The sequence below is a fragment of the Lutra lutra genome, chromosome 7, assembly GCF_902655055.1.
Source record: "Lutra lutra chromosome 7, mLutLut1.2, whole genome shotgun sequence".
NCBI classification, from domain to species: domain Eukaryota; kingdom Metazoa; phylum Chordata; class Mammalia; order Carnivora; family Mustelidae; genus Lutra; species Lutra lutra.
In genome coordinates, this window is record NC_062284.1 from 49493251 (window position 1) to 49513908 (window position 20658).

Here is a 20658-nt window from a genome sequence, read left to right on the forward strand (position 1 = left end):
TTTTATCTCCTCTCAAATGAATAAATAAAATCCTTAAATAAAATAAAATTGCATACTTATAGTATTCATTCATTCAACAAATCTTTATTGAATGCTTACTATGAACCAGATATATTTCTAGGCACTGGGGATCCAGCAGTAACCAGGAGAAGCAAAATTCCAATCCTCACGGAGCTTAGATTCTAGTGGATTGGAGACAGATAATAAGCTAAATATGTATAATACCAAGTGTGGTAAATGCTATGAAGAAGTATAAAGCTGAGTAAAGACCAGAGAGGATGTTGGGGTGAGACATACTGTTTTAGATAGAATGGTCAGGGAAGTAAGGCCTCTCTGATAAATTAACACTTAAGCAGTGACCTGAAGAAGTAAGGGAGCAAGCCAAGTGGATATCTGGGGAAACACTGCTAGGCAGAGGGCATGGCAAGTGCAGATACCTGATTTGGGAGCATGCTTAGTTGTCAGTGTGTATTCATTCCACCTTGAGGCTTTCCTTAACACCTTACAAAATTAAGGGAGAGTTCCTTCTCTGTGTATCATAGCATGTTGTATGTAACTTTTTTACAATTCTTATCTCATCATTATTGTTTTTATGTGCATATTTCCCAATAATCTGGCCTTTAGGGACAGGAATAGGTGCCGAATAGATGCTGATTGAACGAGTCAGTCAGTTTGAGTAAATATTGCACAACTACTTTTCTGTTTACTTGGTACCAAAGCATTATAAGAAATACAAATTGTCAGATACCTAAGTAAATAAGAGAAAATAATGATCAAGTAGGCCGTGGTCTACGTTAATCAGCGGAAAGAAGTTTCTTTCAATGAAATCTTTTATGAATTTATTTAAATGTTCTTAACTGCAATATGATCTTCATAGTTTAAAAACTCAGGGTGATATCCATGATTTAATGTTTTGAATGACTTGGTTACTTGAAATATTCAGTTAGAAAAGTGAATTTGAGAAGTAAAATTATCTACGCCACAGGAGTTTTTTGAATTGCAAATCATTTTAGAAGAGGACAGTTTGCTTTCCCAAAGGATAACTAAGTTATATTTTGCTTTCCCTCATTTTTAACCATTTCTGCAAAGAAATTATTCCACAGTTTCTTTATGATACTTACTGAATGTTATTTTCTGTTTTCGATCTCTAAAGATACTAAAATCAATTTTTATTGGATTATGTTTCTAATGAAGTAAATCTTTAGGGTCTACAGTACATGAGGTTTCAAGGTTTTTGAATTTACTGATTTTTTTAAACCTTTTTTTTTTTTTTTAACTTGAAAGGTTAAGCTGGTTTATAGATGTGGCAAAAGCTTTAAAGTAAGTAGGAGGCTTATCACCACTCAGCAGAAAACCCTGGTTTGGTCTGTTACAGGTCCTGTTACTGTACTAGCAAAATGTCAGTACAGTCTACTTTCTGAAATTTTAAAGTTTCTGGTTAGTTTTCTATAGTTTGAGCAACATTATAATAAAATTATCATGTTTACCTTTAAATAAACCTACTTGGTAGTTAATAGTGCATGTCAGTACTCAGAGTTTTCTCTTTTTTCCATCCTTGTTTCTCCTATATTTTGAAAACTAAATATCTGTAGACATTTTAAACTTAAAATTTACCTTTCCTCTAATATTTTAACAAAGGTGACTTTGACCTAATTTTCTATGTTAATGATTTTTAAAACCCAGTAAATATGGGAAATGTGTGTGTTGTTTTACTAAAGTGAGATCATTCTAGTGTGTTTGTGCCTCTTTTTTTCAATTAACAATCTCTCTACATCCTTCCGTCTTCAAGTCCACAGTCACATTTCCCAGTGGAGGACCACGTCTCACATCTGGTTGTCCTATGCCCTAATAAGTCTCTTTGGGAAAAAAAATCTGACCTAGTCCCCTTCTTCTTTTCATACCACTGACTTATTGAGGGGACAGGGCCAGCTCTCCTGCAAGATGTCTTGCCTTCTAGATGTGTCTGGTTGATGGGTACCTAGGTGACTCAGTTAAGTGGCCATCTCTTGGTTTTGGCTCAGGTCATGATCTCAAGGTCCTGGGATGGAGCTCCGCATCCAGCTCTGTGCTCAGCGGGAGTCTGCTTGAGGATTCTCTCTCTCTTTCCTTCTGTCCCTCCTCCGACTCACATGCACACTTGCTTGCTCATTCTCTTTCTCAAATAAATAAATAAATATATCTTGAAAAGAAAAAGATGTGTCTGGATGCGTGTGCATTTAACTTGTTCCTCTATCTCTTATATTTCCTATTAATTAAAAGTCAAATTGTAAGGCCTCAGGGATCCATATTAAACATTTTTCACTGGGATATATGATAGGTTATTTACTTTTTATTTTAACTCATCAAAAAACACAGTATCTGGATGAGTCACCGTTAATGAGACTGAATTTGAGCACTGAATTAGGGTAATGAATCTGATCCCTTCATTGTAGAGTTTCAGCTTTTTAATCTTGCTACTAGAAAATAATGTATTTGGTGTTACTTTGCACCGTATGAATCTCTAGGTCCCTATCAAACATATACCTGAATATAATACTTGTCTAAATTAGTAAATTTCATAAGGAATCACATAATGCTAATTTTCTCATATTTTTACCATTTTTCTTTTACATCATTAGCCACCCTTCTTCTGTAACAGGAATTATTTATCATCTGGAGCTATTGGTTCGATCTCTTAAAAAGTCCAGATAGATAAATAAATAATTTCACTTAGTTACCAATTTTAACCATCTCAGTAAGAAGATGATATAAGGTTGGTTTTTGTTTTGTTTGATTTGTTTTTCTGATTCTCTTTTTTTGAGTATCATTGTAGACTCATGGATTTTTATTGTTTTAGTGTATTTCAGTCAACATCAGTCATAATTCTTACAACTTTGACTTAGGGGGAAAAGGATCTGTCAGGCTGATTCTTGTATCTTTTTGCTGTGATACCTATGTTTTTAATTATGGAAATACTCAAAGTATAGAGAATAATGTAGTGAACCTTCAACGTATCTTTCAGCTTCAGTAATTACCAGTGTTTCCAATCTAATTTTCTATATATCCTGTTGCTTTTTTGATCCCCTGGATTATGATCTCATTGATGTTTGAAAGTTTTCTTTATTTTCTGGCATAACAAGGCCCTAGACTTTAGAGAAATCATCCATTTCTCTAAGAAGCCATCATTTCTTTTTGTAAGCTTTTCATTTTCATTTTTCTTTATTTTCCCATCATGTGTCTCATTATAATGGTAGTATAGTTCCATAAGCAGGTTTGTTCTCATTTGAGTCATGGAGGAAGGGCACCTCTCAGAATGGGACAAAAATCTTTATATTTCTATTTCAATTGATCTAAATGTTAGGTATAGCTAACAAATGATTCAAATGTTAACACATAAGTGTTTTTAAGGAATGCTTAAAGAAGGATTGCTTTTTTAAAATAAATACCGTTTATTGTTACTGGTTTGTCTATACTGCAATATAAGGAAATCCTTTATAAATGTATGACTTCTGAAGGTTTCCTTGTACCACGCTTTGGTTTTTTAGCATTCAAAACATTTTCTCATAGTCATAATGCAGATGATAAAAGTGTTACTGGATTCTGGCTCTTAAATCTGTGTAAGATTTCCCAGATGGATCAAACCCTGTCTTTGCCTTTTCCCCTCCTGATGCCCTTCTGAAATAAAATGTATAGAAATAAGAAACGAAGAAACCATTAACAGTAAGGAGGAAGACTACGAAAGAGTGATAACTGAACAGATTTCTGGATCTCTATTCAAGTACTAGAAGGTACAAGTCTACCCTCTCATCTCCCTATACCATTCTCATCCCTGCACTTGGACTATTGATAACAGGCATGAACCCCAAGCAAAACATCAAGCAGAGTTCTTTAGAGAAGCTGGGCAAAGCTAAGGCTTCTAGAGTACAAGTTATGTCTCCAGAACAAAAGAAAAACTCCATCATTTTGGCATTTAGGAGGGCCTGCTGGCTCCCTACCCATGCACCCTAAAGGAATACTGCCAGTCAGCCTATACCTACCCCACACAGAGTCCTCAGGAGACATTCTAGCCAAAAATCAGACCATCTGCACAATGGTAGAGGAATCTGTGTTGGCTAATGGGTCATTCAGATGTAAATACAAATGAGCAACCAAGATCACCAGGGATGTGAGGAAAACTGATGGCATGAAAGAGAGACTAAGATAATCAGGAAAATTGCTACTGGAGAAAATAGAGCTAATCAGAGAGAACTTAACAAGAAGTGAACTCTAAGGGCTGCAGGAAGATACTATACTCATTAAACAAGAATAAGAGAACACAAGTTTTCAGATCAATAGGGCACAGCAAGTGCTGAAATAGTGAATCAAATATAATGTACTTCTTTCTGGGAAGCTGAATTCCAAGGACAAAGATCCAGAGGAAAACCATGTACAAAGTGACAAGTATCAAACTGAAATCAAGTCATCAGAAATTCTCTTAATGCTTTAAGACAATAAAACATTACCTACAACTTGTCAAAATAATGTATAACCGGGGATTCTCTGTCTTGCCAAACTGTTAATCAAAGGTAAGAGCAGACTGAAGGTTTTTTTAGACATACAAGAACTCAAAGGTACCTTCTCTTGGAATTAAAAGAAATGAGTGAGGGATGCCTGGCTGGGTCAGTCTGTAGAGCCTGCAACTCTTGATCTTGGAGGTCATGAGTTCAAGCCCCACATTGGGTGTAAGCTTACGATAGATAGAGAATTACACTTTTACCATCAGCTTTCTTTAAAAAATAGAAAATTATTGTGTAATATTTCACTCAATATTTTCATTTGGGGGTTTGATTTTTTTTTTTTTTTTAATCTCACTGCTGACAAAAGGGTTTATTGAGGGGGAAAAAAAGGATGAAGAATTAGAAACAGTAAAGTAAGTAGTTTTGGATTTATACCATAAAATTAATTATAGAGTTACTACAGCAAACAATAAGGAGACTGATTCTGTAATTTTCCATATAGTTCCCAATGACCCCCAGCAACAGGCAATTGAGGACTATTTTTTAATTGCTGTCACAGCTGGCTGATACACCATATGGCCAGCAGGGGCAACAGCATCAGATTCTTTTCCCATAATGACTGGAGTGACATGGTCTGGCTTATATTTAAAAGCATCATTCTAATGGTTATTGGTGAGTAGAATATTGGGGGTAGAATAGTAGAGCAAGGGTAGAAATAATGAGACCAGTTTGGACATCATTGCAGTATTCCAAGTAAAAGAGGACAGTGGCTCGAATGTGGTGGTAATTGTGGAGTTGGGGGAAAGGTCAGATTCTAGGTTTTATTTGAAGGTAGAGCCAACAACATTTCCTGACTGATTGGATATGAGGTGATCAAAAAAGGAGTAGAGGTTTCTGGTCTGAACAGTAGGAAAAGAGAAACAGAATGAGGGGAAAGACTGGGAGTTGGTTTAGATGTTACAGAAGTCCATTTGACCTCCAAGTAAAGATGTCAGTTGCTTGTATTGGCACTTAGATACATGTGTCTGTAGTTCTGAAGAAAGGCCTGGCTTAGAGATGGAATTTTAGAAGTAGTCAGCATATAAAGTATATTTAAAGCCATGAGAGTGTGTGAGATCACAGGAGTGAATAGAGATAAAAAAAAGTGTGAGGACCGAGACTCTAAAGCACACTAACACTTAAGGTTCAGGGAGATGAGAAAGAATGATCAGAGATGACTGAGGAGGAGCAGCCAGTGGCGTATAAGGAGAACCACAAGAAGATGGTGCCCTAGAAGCCATGAGAAGAAAGTGTTTCTGGTAGGAAAGAGTCATTGACTATTCATGCTGCTGAGAGATCAAGTAGGATGAGCACTAAAAATCCACTGTTGGATTTGGCAACATGGATGTCAGTGTTTACCTTAATATCATTATGTTTTTTCAAACAGCCAGCTTGTTGGGACAAAAATAATGCATTAAGTTGTTCGGACCCAACTACTTAATAAATGAAACTATTAGATATTTCTTTTGGCCCAGAGACTTTGAAACAATTACTAAGATACAAAGAGAGTCACAAACAGAAAGCCTATACCTGCTTTAAAGGGTCACGCTATGTATTTTAAGAGGGGAAAGCTCCTCTTGCCTTTTCTTTGTCTCTGCTAAAAAGTTTGAGTTAGTAATTTTAAATCTGATCAGATTACTACGTGAATAAATTGCCTTATTGCGGTTCAATGGAAAAAAATAAAACCTTATCCTATGAAATGTCTGCAGTACATCTTTGCATGAATTTTTCTTCTTGCCTCCATAGGTATGGTCTGAATATGCGTTGCTTGGCAGCTCGGGTCAACTATAAGACTTTGATTATCATCTGTACACTCTTCACTTTGGTCACAGTACTTTTGTGGAATAAATGTTCCAGCGATAAAGCAACCCAGTTTCCACGGCACTTGAGTAGTGGCTTCAGAGTGGATGGATTAGAAAAAAGAGCAGCAGCATCTGAGAGTAACAACTATGTGAACCACATGGCCAAACAGTCTGAGGAAGCATTCCCTCAGGAACAGCAAAAAGCACCCCCCATTGTTGGAAGCTTCAACAGCAATGGGGGAAGCAAGGTGTTAGGGCTCAAATATGAAGAAATTGACTGTCTCATAAATGATGAACATACAATTAAAGGAAGACGAGAGGGAAATGAAGTCTTTCTTCCATTCACTTGGGTAGAGAAATATTTTGACGTATATGGAAAGGTGGTTCAGTATGATGGCTATGATCGGTTTGAATTCTCTCATAGCTATTCCAAAGTCTATGCACAGAGAGCCCCATATCACCCTGATGGTGTATTTATGTCCTTTGAAGGCTACAATGTGGAAGTCCGGGACAGAGTCAAGTGCATAAGCGGGGTTGAAGGTTGGTATCTGTCTGCTCCACTGCATTTTTCCATCCTGATTGTGTTGAGGAATAAAAAGTTGTAGGTGTTAATTACCTAGCAAGAACATACATAGCTTAATATCAAGAGACCATTTGTTGCTCTGACTTCGCAAGGAGGAAGAGGTGAAGTCTGAACCTGGGGCAGTTTTCTAGATGATGTGATTTAAGGGCTGCAAGAAGATCATACCTGATCAAATAGGATTATTCCATTAACCTTCCATAACATCTGAAATTCTCACCAGTGAGTTAAAGGCACAGCATCTCCAAAAATTTTGCATTAAAATGTACAGTTATTGTCCTGTGAGAGGAGATGGGAACAGGAGAGACCAATGGACCTACGTATGTACTGATGCAGTCTTGTTACCACATTAGCCAGGTATCATCTCTGGATGGAGGTTTAAAGTCTTCAGAACAAGATAACACATAGGCACCATCTTCTCTGATCTTGTATACTACACTCCTATAATCTACTACATATTGTTTCTCAGATCTTATGGGTATAATCAGTAACCTAAGATTGATCAGAAAGCCAAATTGAATTTGACTTTAAAATCTATCATTTAACCAGAGGAAGGAGTTTAGTGTGTTTTGAAATTGCTTAGTTTAAATTTTATTTTCCTCATTCTATAAAATGTGATTTCAATATCTTAATTTTTTAAGTTTTTTGTAATGTCTTTACCAAATGTTCATAAGAAGAAAGGGCCAAATTCACTTATATTCATACCACTTCAAGATAATTATTACCGTTTTTGCATATTCTCTGGAGGTCTTTGTATTTAGTCCTATGTCTTAACATAGTTGTAATGATACTTACACAACATGCTTGTAATGATATTTATATACTTCAAAGATATCTGTCACCAAACTTCTTCATATTAATTTTATAGATGTTTAGATGCTAAAGAAAAAGTAAAAAATACCCATAACCTTTGTTAAATAATATTTTGATTGCTTTTCCAATCTTTTTGTTGTTGTTATACATTTTTTAAACAAGTTGGGATCATACTGTATAGTCAATTTTATATTCTCCTTTTTTCATCCAAAATATCTTGATTATTTCCCCTTGTTCTTGAATATTTTAAGGACTAGTATTCACAGTAAAAATATGCTGTGGTACATGTAATACTTGCAGCCTTTCTCTTTAGTTGGCTACTTAGGTCCTTTCCAGTTTTTTTGCTTTTATATGTAATGGTATAGATATTCATGTTCATTGTTTGCTATTTTAATTATAGTCTAGGAGTAATTGCCTAAGAAATAAACTGCCATGTCAAATAATATAAATTGAACTGTTTTGCTAAACTGCTTTCCCAAAAGGTTGAATGAACCTACTTGTACCTCCAGGAGCAGAGTGTAAGGGTGTTCTTGTCACCCCACTCTTGCTGTCATGGAACATTGTTTTTTAATCTGTTGTTTACAAAGGGATCTCATCATTCACTTTCTGTAACCATCAGTGAGGCCACATACCCTTTTCATATGCTTCTAATCATCATAAAATCTTGATCTTATTTCCCCCTTTTCTAATGTGATTAGTGGGTTCTATAGTCATGTGAACTTTTATATATATAGTAATATAATGATACTTTGTCATATTTGTTAAAGCTATTTTCTTCAATTTGATTGTCTTTCATTTTACTTATGATTTGTTAGTTTTAGAAGTTTTTAGTTCTATTTGGTGAACTTACAGACTTTTTTAATTTTTTTTTTTTTTTTTTACGTTTATGCTAAAAAAGTCATTGCTATACCATGATCGGCTTTTCATCTGTACTTTCTCTAATAGTTTTATTAGGGTTGTGTTTTTTTACATTCAACTCTTTAGGCCAACCAAATTGATTTATATCTTGTTATATGGTTTGAGGTATGGGTATAATTTCAGATTTTTCTTTTCACATGTATTGAATGATCTTTTTTCCCCAGTGATTCATGATGCAGTATTTATTGTTATGTAAAGCATTTTGAATAGCAGAGGAGGTTTCTGGCCTACTATTCTTGTTCATTGATCAGTCTATCAGTTGTTATGCTGGTTGCACATTATTACAATTTTCATCCATCTTTAATGAGATATTGTATAAACCTTCCTTTCATTAAATGAAAATAATGCTTTGAATTTGGGGGGAAAAAAGCCTCCTCTTGGAAAAAAAAAAAATACAAGTCAGGAGCTTATCTAGCCTAGGTTTCTTAGCCCTTATGGTTCCTAAATCCTTAAATTGTTTTGAAACTACATCACCATATGGTTTTGTAGGTTCTTAGCTTCTGCTGTGCCCATCTGATGCTTGTTAATTTATTTAAGAACTACAGAGAGGAGCTTATCTCTCAACACATAGACCATGATGCAACAATACAATATTCTGTGCAATGTCATATCATTGTATTTCCCATGTAGAAAAACACTAAAACACTAATACCAAACATTTAAAAGTTTTGCTTAGGACCTTAGAAGAGGTAATCCATTAATGAGTTATGTCAAAAATCTGTGGTTCAGTGTGCAATTTTAATTCATTAAAAAAAAACACACCTGGTTCTCAAAAATTATATTTTGACATGAAGGATATGAAAACGAATTGCAAGCTGTGTTTATACTTTAAGTTGCCTAGTGATAACTGGCTCTGTAAGCAAATACTTTAGCTGTCAGATGGGATAGGCATTAGACCACATCTTGACTTTGGAGAGAGAGATGGGTATGTAATTATCTTGAATATTAATACAGACATTTAAAAAATTTCATATTTAGGATGACCCTGTGGTAACATTATCTACATCTATTTAAATTGTACAAAATTTGTATGAAACAGGACAGCTGTAGCTATGAGCAAAAGTTACACATGTAAAAAGTCAATCCTTAAGATAATCTGCAACATTGCATTGCTGTCTGTCAACAAATACTGAATGAGAGTGAATAAACCTTCATTTTGTTTTTCATATCTGATTAATTTAGTTCTAGTTTTTAATAATTATGAAAACGGTATAACATGGAAGCTTTAAAATTGCAGATAAGCCTGTAACATGCCCCAGAGGTAAAACAGTAAAGAGTGGTGCTCAGAATATGCTTATAAGTGTCCAGACATGGATATTTATTTTGTTTCTCTATTTTTTAGGTGTACCTTTATCTACACAGTGGGGACCTCAAGGCTATTTCTACCCAATCCAGATTGCACAGTATGGGTTAAGTCATTACAGCAAAAATCTAACTGAGAAACCCCCTCACATAGAGGTATATGAAACAGCAGAAGACAGGGACAAAAACAGCAAGCCTAATGACTGGACTGTGCCAAAGGGGTGCTTTATGGCTAGTGTGGCTGATAAGTCTAGATTCACCAATGTTAAACAGTTCATTGCTCCAGGTAAGTGATATATTATGTGTGCCTGCTAATTTTGTGATGATTTATGGCACCGGATACTCCCTTAAAATTGTCTTTATGGTTTTAAAAAGCACATTAGCAGGCCCTTTATATCTATGTAAAGAAACAAATGGTGTCACCCAAGTGAAATCTCTAGAAAGGGACACCTGGGTGGCTCAGTCGTTAAGTGCCTCCCTTCGGCTCAGATCTGAGCATCCTGGGATCAAGCCCCATATTGGGCTCCGTGCCCAGAGGGGAGCCTGCTTCTCCCTCTCCAGCTCCCCAGTGCTTATGTTCTCTCTCTCACTATCTCTATCATAAATAAATAAAATCTTTTTAAAAATAAAATAAAAAAGAAATCCCTAGAAAAAGAACAGCTAAAAATTGAAGGTTATAAAAAAAATTTACTTTGTGAAAAGCCAAACCATAGATTGAATATTAAGATCCAGGTTACTGCATGGTATGTATCTCCTTCCAGGGATCTGTGTCCCACAGGAATGATGCTCCTTAGTTCATTTTAGCATTTCAGTACAGTATTTAATTTAACTTTTAAACTATTTTGCATAAAGGTAGAAATTTTTCTTTATAGAACAACCCATCCTTTTCCTTTGCCTATTTTTTTACCAGCAGCTTTTTATTTTTTCAAGATATTATAGCATTAACAACCAGGCCTGCTTCTCATATTGAGTTTTGTTAATGTAGTAGATTGTCTCAAAGTTCATATAAAACCATTTCAATAATAAAATCATTTATAAAATCAAATTAACTTTATGTAACATTTCCCCTTTTAGTAAGACAGTATCATTAATTAGGATGTAATGTATTTTTCTCTACTAATCAATATCCATGAGAATTAATGAGTCCATTACTTAAAAAGACAATGAAATAATTTTAGTTAGCAACTCAGGCTTAATTCTCTATGGGGAAATGTTGTCAAGAACAGAACTTCTTCCCCCCTCCCACCAACCTTGTAGTCGGTAAATACAACGAGAGAAAAGGTTATAAGACCTCTTCTGTATTCTCCCCTTGTCCTTTATTGATGACTGTGTAATTCACAGACCTTGAAAGCCACAATACAAATCTACTCATTCTAGATGGCCTTAAGTAATGGATTTATGAGTGCTTAATGCAGTGCAAATAATGGGTGACCTTTAGTTTTTATTCCGTGGCTAGAACTTCTTTTCTCCTGTGGTATTCTGTGATATTCCAGTACATAGAGCATCTCTGCTTGACTGGTGAGAAAGTATGTGGAGATGTTTAAGAATATGTAGAACAGGATTAGACTTTGCAAAAGGACATTTGTTTGTACCCAAGGAGCTTATTTTTGCACTAATTAATAATGTCTGGATTAGGGTGGAAAACAGCAGTCCTCATCTTGATCTCCTCAAATGCTGGGAAATTTTCTAGAACAGTTCTTTGAACTCTATCCTATTTAAAGCAATAGATTACACTGTGCACTTCTGGATGCCCTGGGGAATACAAATGATAAGTCTTATACTACATGAGGGACCCTTACTTTACCTCTTCATTCTACAGCCCATGGCTAGAGATAAAACTACTTCTTAAAGTGGTTTTAAGTATATGGGGGAGAGAACTCTGTGACAGTCGCTCTGCTAGTGGAACACAATCTACTCACAGTTGGAACTCCCTGTTGGTGGGAGTGTGCGAAGTGGGAATGGGGTGCTAGTTTTGATATCTTGGGCATGCCTGGAGGTGTATTTGATCCAAGTGTTTGAGGGCAAGTGAGTTGAAATTACGTGGGAGTTGCTCAGAGCAGGAGAAGGGAAGGGAATCAAAAAGGTGAGACTTGTATTGAAGCACAAGTATGGGAGATGAGGCTTTTCAGAGGCTATAGACTTCATGGGAAATAGATTCAGAGAATCGCTGTTGAGAAGAAATTGGAACTGTATATAAAAACATAGGCCTCCATGAGGTGAGTCTCTGGAGGACCAGGGGCCAAATGCTGTTGGCCGTTTATTTTTTTTCTTTTTGGGCTTTGAATTATTTTCCCTGAAAGAAAATAAAGTTGTCTACAAGAAAGAACCAGAACATGGGTCTACATCATATTTTTATTCTTTTGTTTGTTAAATAATGTTTTGTTCCTCTGCCTAATTTTAAAATTGAATGAACTGAGACTTTATATCTATCGTACTCTATTAAATTCTCCCTTTTGGGAAACACTCTCTCCACTTCATTTCCGTGACCTCACTCTCTCCCCTGTCTCTGTGTAGCCATTTTTTCTCAGACTTCTTGTGATCTTCTCTTCTTTTGCCTGGTCCTTATCTCTTGGTATTCCTCAAGGTTCTAAGTAGGGAGGACTTCTCACTCCTGTTGATTAAAACAAATGAATGATAATGGTTTGTGTTACAGGTGAAAACATTGACTTAAAGACTGTCCTTAAATGTTTATCATCCTTTGTTGCCTAAAGGGAAATATACAATACCACGTATGCCAAGAATAAACACTTTTAGTGACTCCCAGGTTTAACTGCTCAGAGAGAAGAGGAGTCATGGATTTCAAAAAATGGAAAACCCAGAACTTTCTGCTAATAGATTTAAAGCAGTGGTCTCCAGATAGCATAATACCTTCAGTAGAGCTCAGACCTTGCCTGCTACATTTCCAGGATGATTGCTGCAACCATACTCACATCCCATTTGCTACCATTTGGATCCCTCTGAGCGATGCTGACTACTTTAACTACTCTGTGTATCTAGAAAATGGAAATTAAAAGACTTTCAAGGTTTATTGTGAAGATTGTCTGTTGGTTGATTCATGTCAGGGATTGGGACTTAGTCTCTTTTCCTGTGTGGTTCAGTAACCCCCTCTGGTGGTGGGGGGGTTTTTAGGAAAATAGTCATTTTTTTGAAAGGTTACATCCCATGACATAATTTGTTACTGAGTTCTTTGAACTAATCTGTTATAGTGAAACATAAGATAATTGAGACTGTACCATATCGTTAGATTTGTATTCATAAAGTGAATTAGAATGGATTCTGGGAAGAAAATAGGTAATTCTTTAGCTTCCTCCCATTTGGATTTATAAAATTGGATCACTGTTATCCAGTTTTGTGAGAATGGATGTCATGGTTAGTATTACTGCCTTAACAATGAGGCATGCCCTAGCAATGAAAAAATAAGGAGCACTCAAGATAGCCTTCTCTACGGAATATAATTGAAACTTGAGTGATTCATCAGTCCATTCAGAATCCTGGAGTGTGTTGGGAGTGTTGTATTGAGTGTCAGATTCCACTTTACCATAGATGTAGGAAAATGCTAGTTAAGAGAGAGATTGCATGTTGACATTTTTCCAGATAAAATGGATTTTTATTATGTATGTTTATGTATGTATCAGTATGCTTCTGATACCACTTTTTAAAGTCACTCAAGGGGCGCCTGGGTGGCTCAGTCATTAAGTGTCTGCCTTCAGCTCAGGTCATGATCCCAGGATCCTGGGATGGAGCCCCGCTTCAGGCTCCCTGCTCAGTGGGAAGCCTGCTTCTCTCTCTCCACTCCCCCTACTTAAGTTCCTTCTCTTGCCATCTCTGTCAAATAAATAAAATCTTTAAAAAATAAAAGTAAATGTCATTTGACATGTAAGTCTATCAAGATGTTCTCATTCCTTATAAAGCTTCCATGATTGTCTGTTCCATCAAATGAAATCATTAAGGGCACTGGATCAATTATATCCCACAATGGTAGAGTCCAGTGTTGAGGGAGTTCAACAACCAGCTCAACATGCTAAGACTCTCCAAGTTAATTACATTGTATACACTATCATCAGTCTACTTATGCTCCTAGTGACACACTAAGGATTTCCTCGAGGATTTCTCAAAGTGGATCTGATTCTGTGGCTCTGTTTAAGAGAAATAACTCTTCCACCAATTATGCTCATAAGAATGCTGTATCCAGTATCATTTCTTTTTCACAGTCTTTGAACTTAGGTCCAGGAATCCTGGTTTCTGGTCCCTACTCTACCACTAATTAACATTTGGTTTTGGGTAAAACTTTTTTAACCTTGCAAAGCTTCCATATCTTAATCTCTAAAATGGAAGTAGTAATTCCTGTTCTGCCAGCATCAGATTATTGTAAGGAGCATATGAGGTAACGCATGAATGTGTTTGGAAAATGTAGTTTCATAGAGATGAAGGAATTCATATTTACCTTTAAGGTTATATATAAAATATGCACTACCTATTTGTTGTTGTTCTTGCTGCGGCTGCTATTACATTGCAGTATGCTCTGTTTCTTTTCTTGGTAAGATCTAGACCAGCAATATTCAGAAAGTCAACTTTCTGGGAATCCACCATCGTTGTACTATAGATATGCAAGAGAAATTTCCTATTTGATAATTTGCCAGACAAAACAGCTATTACTATTTTATCAGCCTCTGAAGGCCAATGGCTTCAGACTAATAATTATAATCACTATCAATTTGCACTTTGTTCTAAGCCCTATCTTTTTTTTTTTAATCCTCCCAATTACCTTGCAAAGTAATATTATCTCTATTGAACATGTGAAGAAAAACTGAAGTTCAAAGAGCTATTTCATCTTGAATATCTCAAAGCTAGGAAGTAGAAGAGAAATAATTCAAACAGGGTTGTGGGGTTTGGGCTTTTTTTTTTTTTTTTTTTTTTTTTTTAAACTCCAAAGCCTTTGCTTCTCCCTCATCCTCCCCCAGTATCCCTCACTTTTGTTGATTACCTGAGCCCATTACTTAATTTTTGGAAATTTTATTCATGATTCCAGCAAATATCTGAAAATAAACCTATCATTTTCAGCATCAGCTAGTAATTAAGAGTGTATATTGTATATTGTGGAGGGGTCCCTGGCTGATTCAGCCGGGAGAGTGTGCAACTCTTGATCTTGGGGTCAGGAGTTTGAGCCCCATATTAGGTATAGAGATTTCCAAAAAATAAATAAATACATAAACTTTAAAAAAAAAAAAAAAGAAGAGTGTGTATTGTGGAGCCAGATTAGGCAACCTAGGTTCAACATTTTGTATCTTAGGCAAGTTTCTTAACTTCCCTTTGTCTCAGTTTGTCAGCCATTAAATATGAGTAATAATAGCACTACTCTTGTAATTGTTATGAGGGTTAAATGAGTTAATATGAGGATTAGATGAATTAATATAATAAAATCAGAACATAATAAATACTAAATGTTAATTAAATAGAATTTAATTCATTGTAATCCATTCTTCTAGCTTCTCACAATATGTGCTGAGCCAATTTTGATTTTTTATAAAATGGATATAATAAAACAGTCATTGATTATTGATCAGCCAACATTTGATCTAGAAAAGGCAGTTTGATCAACAATACCTTATCCATTTCCTCTTAACCCTCTAATATAAATTAGATGGGCCTGATACTCAAAAGCCGTCATGGACTCATTAATTCTATCATTTGTTTATGGTTACTTTAGTAAAATAATTGATAATGACGATGATTGGACACAAAATACTGAAGTGTTAATTTTATATGGTTAGTGGTTATCAAAGATGAACTGCAGTTAACTTTTTTTTTTAAGATTTTATTTATTTATTTGACAGATCACAAGTAGGCAGAGAGGCAGGCAGAGAGGGGGGTGGAAGCAAGCTCCCTGCTGAGCAGAGAGCCCGATGCGGGGCTCGATCCCAGGATCCTGAGATCATGACCTGAGCCGAAGGCAGAGGTTTAACCCACTGAGCCACCCAGGCGCCTCTGCAGTTAACTTTTAATACAAAGAACTTTTCTTCTAACTAGTCTTTGTTGGTGTATTTTCCCCCTACAGAAACCAGCGAAGGTATATCCTTGCAACTGGGGAACACGAAAGATTTTATTATTTCATTTGACCTCAAGTTCTTGACGAACGGAAGTGTATCCGTGGTTCTAGAGACGACAGAAAAGAATCAGCTCTTCACTGTACATTATGTCTCAAATACCCAACTAATTGCTTTTAAAGAAAGAGACATATACTATGGCATTGGGCCCAGAACTTCATGGAGCACGGTTACAAGGGACCTGGTCACTGACCTCAGGAAAGGAGTGGGTCTTTCCAACACAAAAGCTGTCAAGCCAACCAAAATAATGCCCAAAAAGGTGGTTAAGTTGATTGCAAAAGGGAAAGGATTCCTCGACAACATTACCATCTCCACCACAGCCCACATGGCCGCATTCTTCGCTGCCAGTGATTGGCTGGTAAGGAACCAGGATGAGAAAGGTGGCTGGCCAATTATGGTGACCCGTAAGTTAGGAGAGGGGTTCAAGTCTTTAGAGCCAGGGTGGTACTCTGCCATGGCCCAAGGACAAGCCATTTCTACATTAGTCAGGGCCTATCTGTTGACAAAAGACCATTCATTCCTCAGTTCAGCTTTAAGGGCAACAGCCCCTTACAAGTTTCTGTCAGAGCAGCATGGAGTTAAGGCTGTGTTTATGAATAAACACGACTGGTATGAAGAATATCCCACCACACCTAGCTCTTTCGTTTTAAATGGCTTTATGTATTCCTTAATTGGGCTGTATGACTTAAAAGAAACTGCAGGGGAAAAGCTTGGGAAAGAAGCGAGGTCCTTGTACGAGCGAGGCATGGAATCTCTTAAAGCCATGCTCCCCTTGTATGACACTGGCTCAGGGACCATCTATGACCTCCGCCACTTCATGCTTGGCATTGCCCCCAACCTGGCCCGCTGGGACTACCACACCACCCACATCAATCAGCTGCAGCTACTCAGCACCATCGATGAATCCCCAATCTTCAAAGAATTTGTCAAAAGGTGGAAAAGCTACCTTAAAGGCAGCAGGGCAAAGCACAACTAGAGCTCAGAACCAAAATCATCCTTCAGCCTTTGCCACACACAAAAACCATGGGCTCTATCTCAGCAGAGCTTAGGCACATTTTAAAAAGATTGTATACTAGGTTTTTGTGGATTACATCAAAGTGATAACTGAAACCAGTCTTCTGAGATAATTGCATTGGGTTGAGTGTTTCAAAACCTAGGTGGCACTTGGAGCAGAAAAGTGTTTAGTTGATGGTTGAACAGAGATGTTTAACTTTGCCTTGCTTATCACCGTCTCTACAGTTCCACAGACAGTCCAGTCCCTCTGGGTCTGGGGAAGACACTGGTAAGTAGTTGTTACTGGCCAACTGTCCGGCACTTACCTGAAAACTTAGTATGGGTCTCTTTTTAAATGTGATGATGTATGTTTATGTTGGAAACAAACTTTTAAAAAATAATGTGCTGTAATACAGTAAATGTGTACTCGCAGCCTGAATAGTGGACTGTGTGCAACTTTTTAAAATGATGTTTCTTTTCTACAGGTTAATTTCTTGGAGAATTTCGTGTTGCGTTTCTTGAATTTGTTATATATGGAGAATATTTTGAATGTATGGTTTTCTTGAAATGTGTAAATTAAAAACACAAACAGTGTTCAGGCTTCACAGTTATATAATGTAAGCACAACTAAAACAGAACTTGACTGCACAAGAAATCACAAAGATGTTATGTTTTATGAAACTTGATCTACAATCAGTAAAGATTTGATAATCAGTATATCCCTCTCCACCCCCACTGTGATGGTTTCTTTTTGTCACTGTCTAGAATTCTATATTTCATTTCAGACTATACTTGAGAGTTTTGTCTATTTTGGGGGAACATTTTTTGGGACATTGTGGAAATTTTATTGGAGAAAGGAGCTAATCCTTTCCCACTGCCCTTTCAGGATTTTTCCCCCTCTTTAAAGAAAAATACTATGTCAGATATTACATACAGGAATCATAGCAGGTTTTTTTCCCCTACTTTTAGATCATTCTTGGTCATCAACTTTCCAGACCATTGACTCTGCACATGAATGTTTTCCTTTGCAATTTTAACTTTAAATTCTTTCAGCTCTTGGGTAGAAGTGATTGATGCTACCGCATTTGCTGTATGTATGTAATCAGATCTTTATTTGGGTTTTCTATCCCACTATACCTTACCTCACATAAATAGGTTTCACTACCCTCGTACCCTGGGCTGTGTCTGCTATAGGGCTTTTCAGGCATTATCAAAATCAAGCGAGGTTGATTGTATTGTTTTTGTCTGAATGTATGACAGTACGCTAAGTCAATACTGTAACTTAATACAGATTGAAATTTGAGACTACACACTTTCAGGCCACTGAGTCTAACAAACACATCAGTTTGTCTGTGACCTGTATTAAATGCACATCAACAGCCACGTGGGCACTTGCCTACATACTGCATCTTAAATTGAATTCAGCCTACCAACACTACTTAGAAACCAGAAACTATATACATATCTATGAATAGAATAAACATGCAAAATATATATATTAGTGGCAAAGGGAGCAGGAACAAAGAAGACAATACAGATGTACACTGAAGACAGTAGTAAACTGGCCACGGAAGAAGAAGCTTAAACTCCCAAGTTACATGACCACAATTCTCTTCTGCCCACAACACGACAGTTGTGGGTTATTAAGTTTCTCCCTGGCTTTTGACCTTTGTCGTTCTTAGACATGATTAGATGTCTCCACAAGAATATCTGGACTCCTTTATTTCAGTGCCCCAACATAAAATTTCTCCGATCAGGAAACCCTTTGCCCTTCATTTTACTTGTTATTACTGAGAGCAGTCCAGACTTCTGCCTTGTGTTTGGATACTGGTCCTTCAGACTAAGGGAATCCATGAAAACAGCATGGTACTGCTTCCGTGACAAATATCAGTGCCTTAACAATGTGGCTGTCCTTTTCCACTGAAAAAGGAAAGACATTTTGATCTAGAAATGGCATTGCTCTTTCACTGCTGTTGGTTTCACACTGCCTTCCACGTTGCAACAGCAACTTGATTTTTCTTATGATCCCAGAATTTTCTAAGAGAATGAGTTGAACCTGAGGCAGCCCTGCCAGTGTACATCAGTGGTTCTCAAGCTTTCAGGTGCCTCCGAATCACCTGGAAGCTTACTGAGCTACAGATGCCAGGTAGTCACTAAGTCTGCCTGTGAAGCATGATAGTCCTGTGTTTTTAACAAGCATTCAGATGATTCTGATGCAGGTGATCTGCGGGGCAGACGTGGAGGAACACTGCCCAAGACCATCAATTGCATTTTTGTTCCAAAACACCTGCAGCATTCTTCATAGGTTTTTAAATCATGTAAAATGTTTACTTATTCTGAGCTTAGAGAGCATGGGGAAGGTATTTTAAAGATTTATTTTGTTTTGTTTCTTTAAGTATTTCTTTGTTTTCAGATAATGGGTATTTGTTTTTTACACTTATCTTGAGTTAGCTTTGATACTATATTAAATCTGTTGCCACTTCAGTTGTAAAACCAGCCAAAAGTTTCCAGATAAAGGTCAAGTTTGACCCTTTGGGATTGTTGTACATAAAGGCTTAATCCCAAAACCATCCAGTGTACATGAACAAATACAGAAATGGCACAAGCACAGCTCTCCAGATGTGGCAGTCCTTTCCTTCGCCAGCGTGCAGACTCTCGCTGAAAGCTGCTCTTTTCCTCCTTGTTGCAATTGTTGTTCTTGTTTCTCCTCCATTGTACATGTGGGTTAGAGACCATGTGTCAAATATGCAATAAAGTGTTTACCGGATGCCCTTCTGAAGGGTGGTCCTTTGTAAAGCTGTACAGACTTTGCGGTTTAAGCACAATGTGCACATGTTAGTTTTCTATACAGCAAAACTTGATTTTTTGCAGATGGAAAGGTATTTTGTTTCTATACAAAGTAAATGGATTGTTTGTGCTTCATGTAAAGCTGCTTTATAAAATTGTAAAATAAAGTTTTTATCTTAAAAGAAATATACTTGGATATTTGTTCCTTCTCTAATCTCAGATTCTTTTGTGTGCCCAGCCGTAGATTTCTAACCATTTTCAGTTCAACCAGTGACAACTAGTCAGGCAACAGATGCTCACGAGAGGTGTATGAGGCTGTGTAAAGTGGGAAAGAGTCTGTCACGTGGGCCTCAGCCCTAGGAGGGAGGTGTAAGGTACATGGGGACACAATGTCCACAGAACAGTTTCAGGAAGATAAAATGCCAAATCAGGTGGTCAGTCAAGAAAGGTGTTGTGGAGGAGACAGAGCCTTAGTGGGGCCTTCAGGCCTGGGTACTGGGTAGAAGAAGGGGAGGGGGTAAAGGGAGCAGAAACAGGGTGCATGGCAGCTGTGAGAGTACGCTTTCCCAGGCTGGTCACCATTTTTGTCTGATTTCGATTTACTTGAAAGTTTGTCCTGCCTGTATTTTCTATACTTGCCTCTTCTCCAGAACAGTAAGCATTTTTAATCTTTTTCCCCCTCTTCTTCTCAGAGAGTGATAATATAGGTTCCCCAAATACATATAAAACCAGAGAGAGATCAGTCTGGGTTTATGTAATGTTTCCTTGCACATTATTTTTGGGGTTATAAGCATTCTGCGCCATTTGTATAATGGAATTCCAGTGGATCACCAGTCAACTTCTAG

At 36.9% G+C, this 20658-nt stretch overlaps 1 protein-coding gene across 5 annotated transcripts in view; it reads left to right on the forward strand.

The window, feature by feature from the left end:
• Positions 1 to 19999, forward strand: part of GLCE (glucuronic acid epimerase) — a 118212-nt gene extending 98213 nt beyond the window's left edge. For 2 of the 5 annotated variants that reach the window (XM_047737672.1, XM_047737676.1), the window contains exons 2-4: positions 6261 to 6856; positions 9970 to 10215; positions 15985 to 19999. In XM_047737672.1, the coding sequence (XP_047593628.1) occupies positions 6274 to 6856; positions 9970 to 10215; positions 15985 to 17009 (1854 nt within the window). In that variant the 5' untranslated portion in view covers positions 6261 to 6273 and the 3' untranslated portion in view covers positions 17010 to 19999. Of the gene's footprint in view, positions 1 to 3672; positions 3768 to 6258; positions 6857 to 9969; positions 10216 to 15984 lie in introns of those variants that run through there. The other 3 variants (XM_047737675.1, XM_047737674.1, XM_047737677.1) reach the window with 3 other exon arrangements.
• Positions 20000 to 20658: the final 659 nt, after the last annotated feature.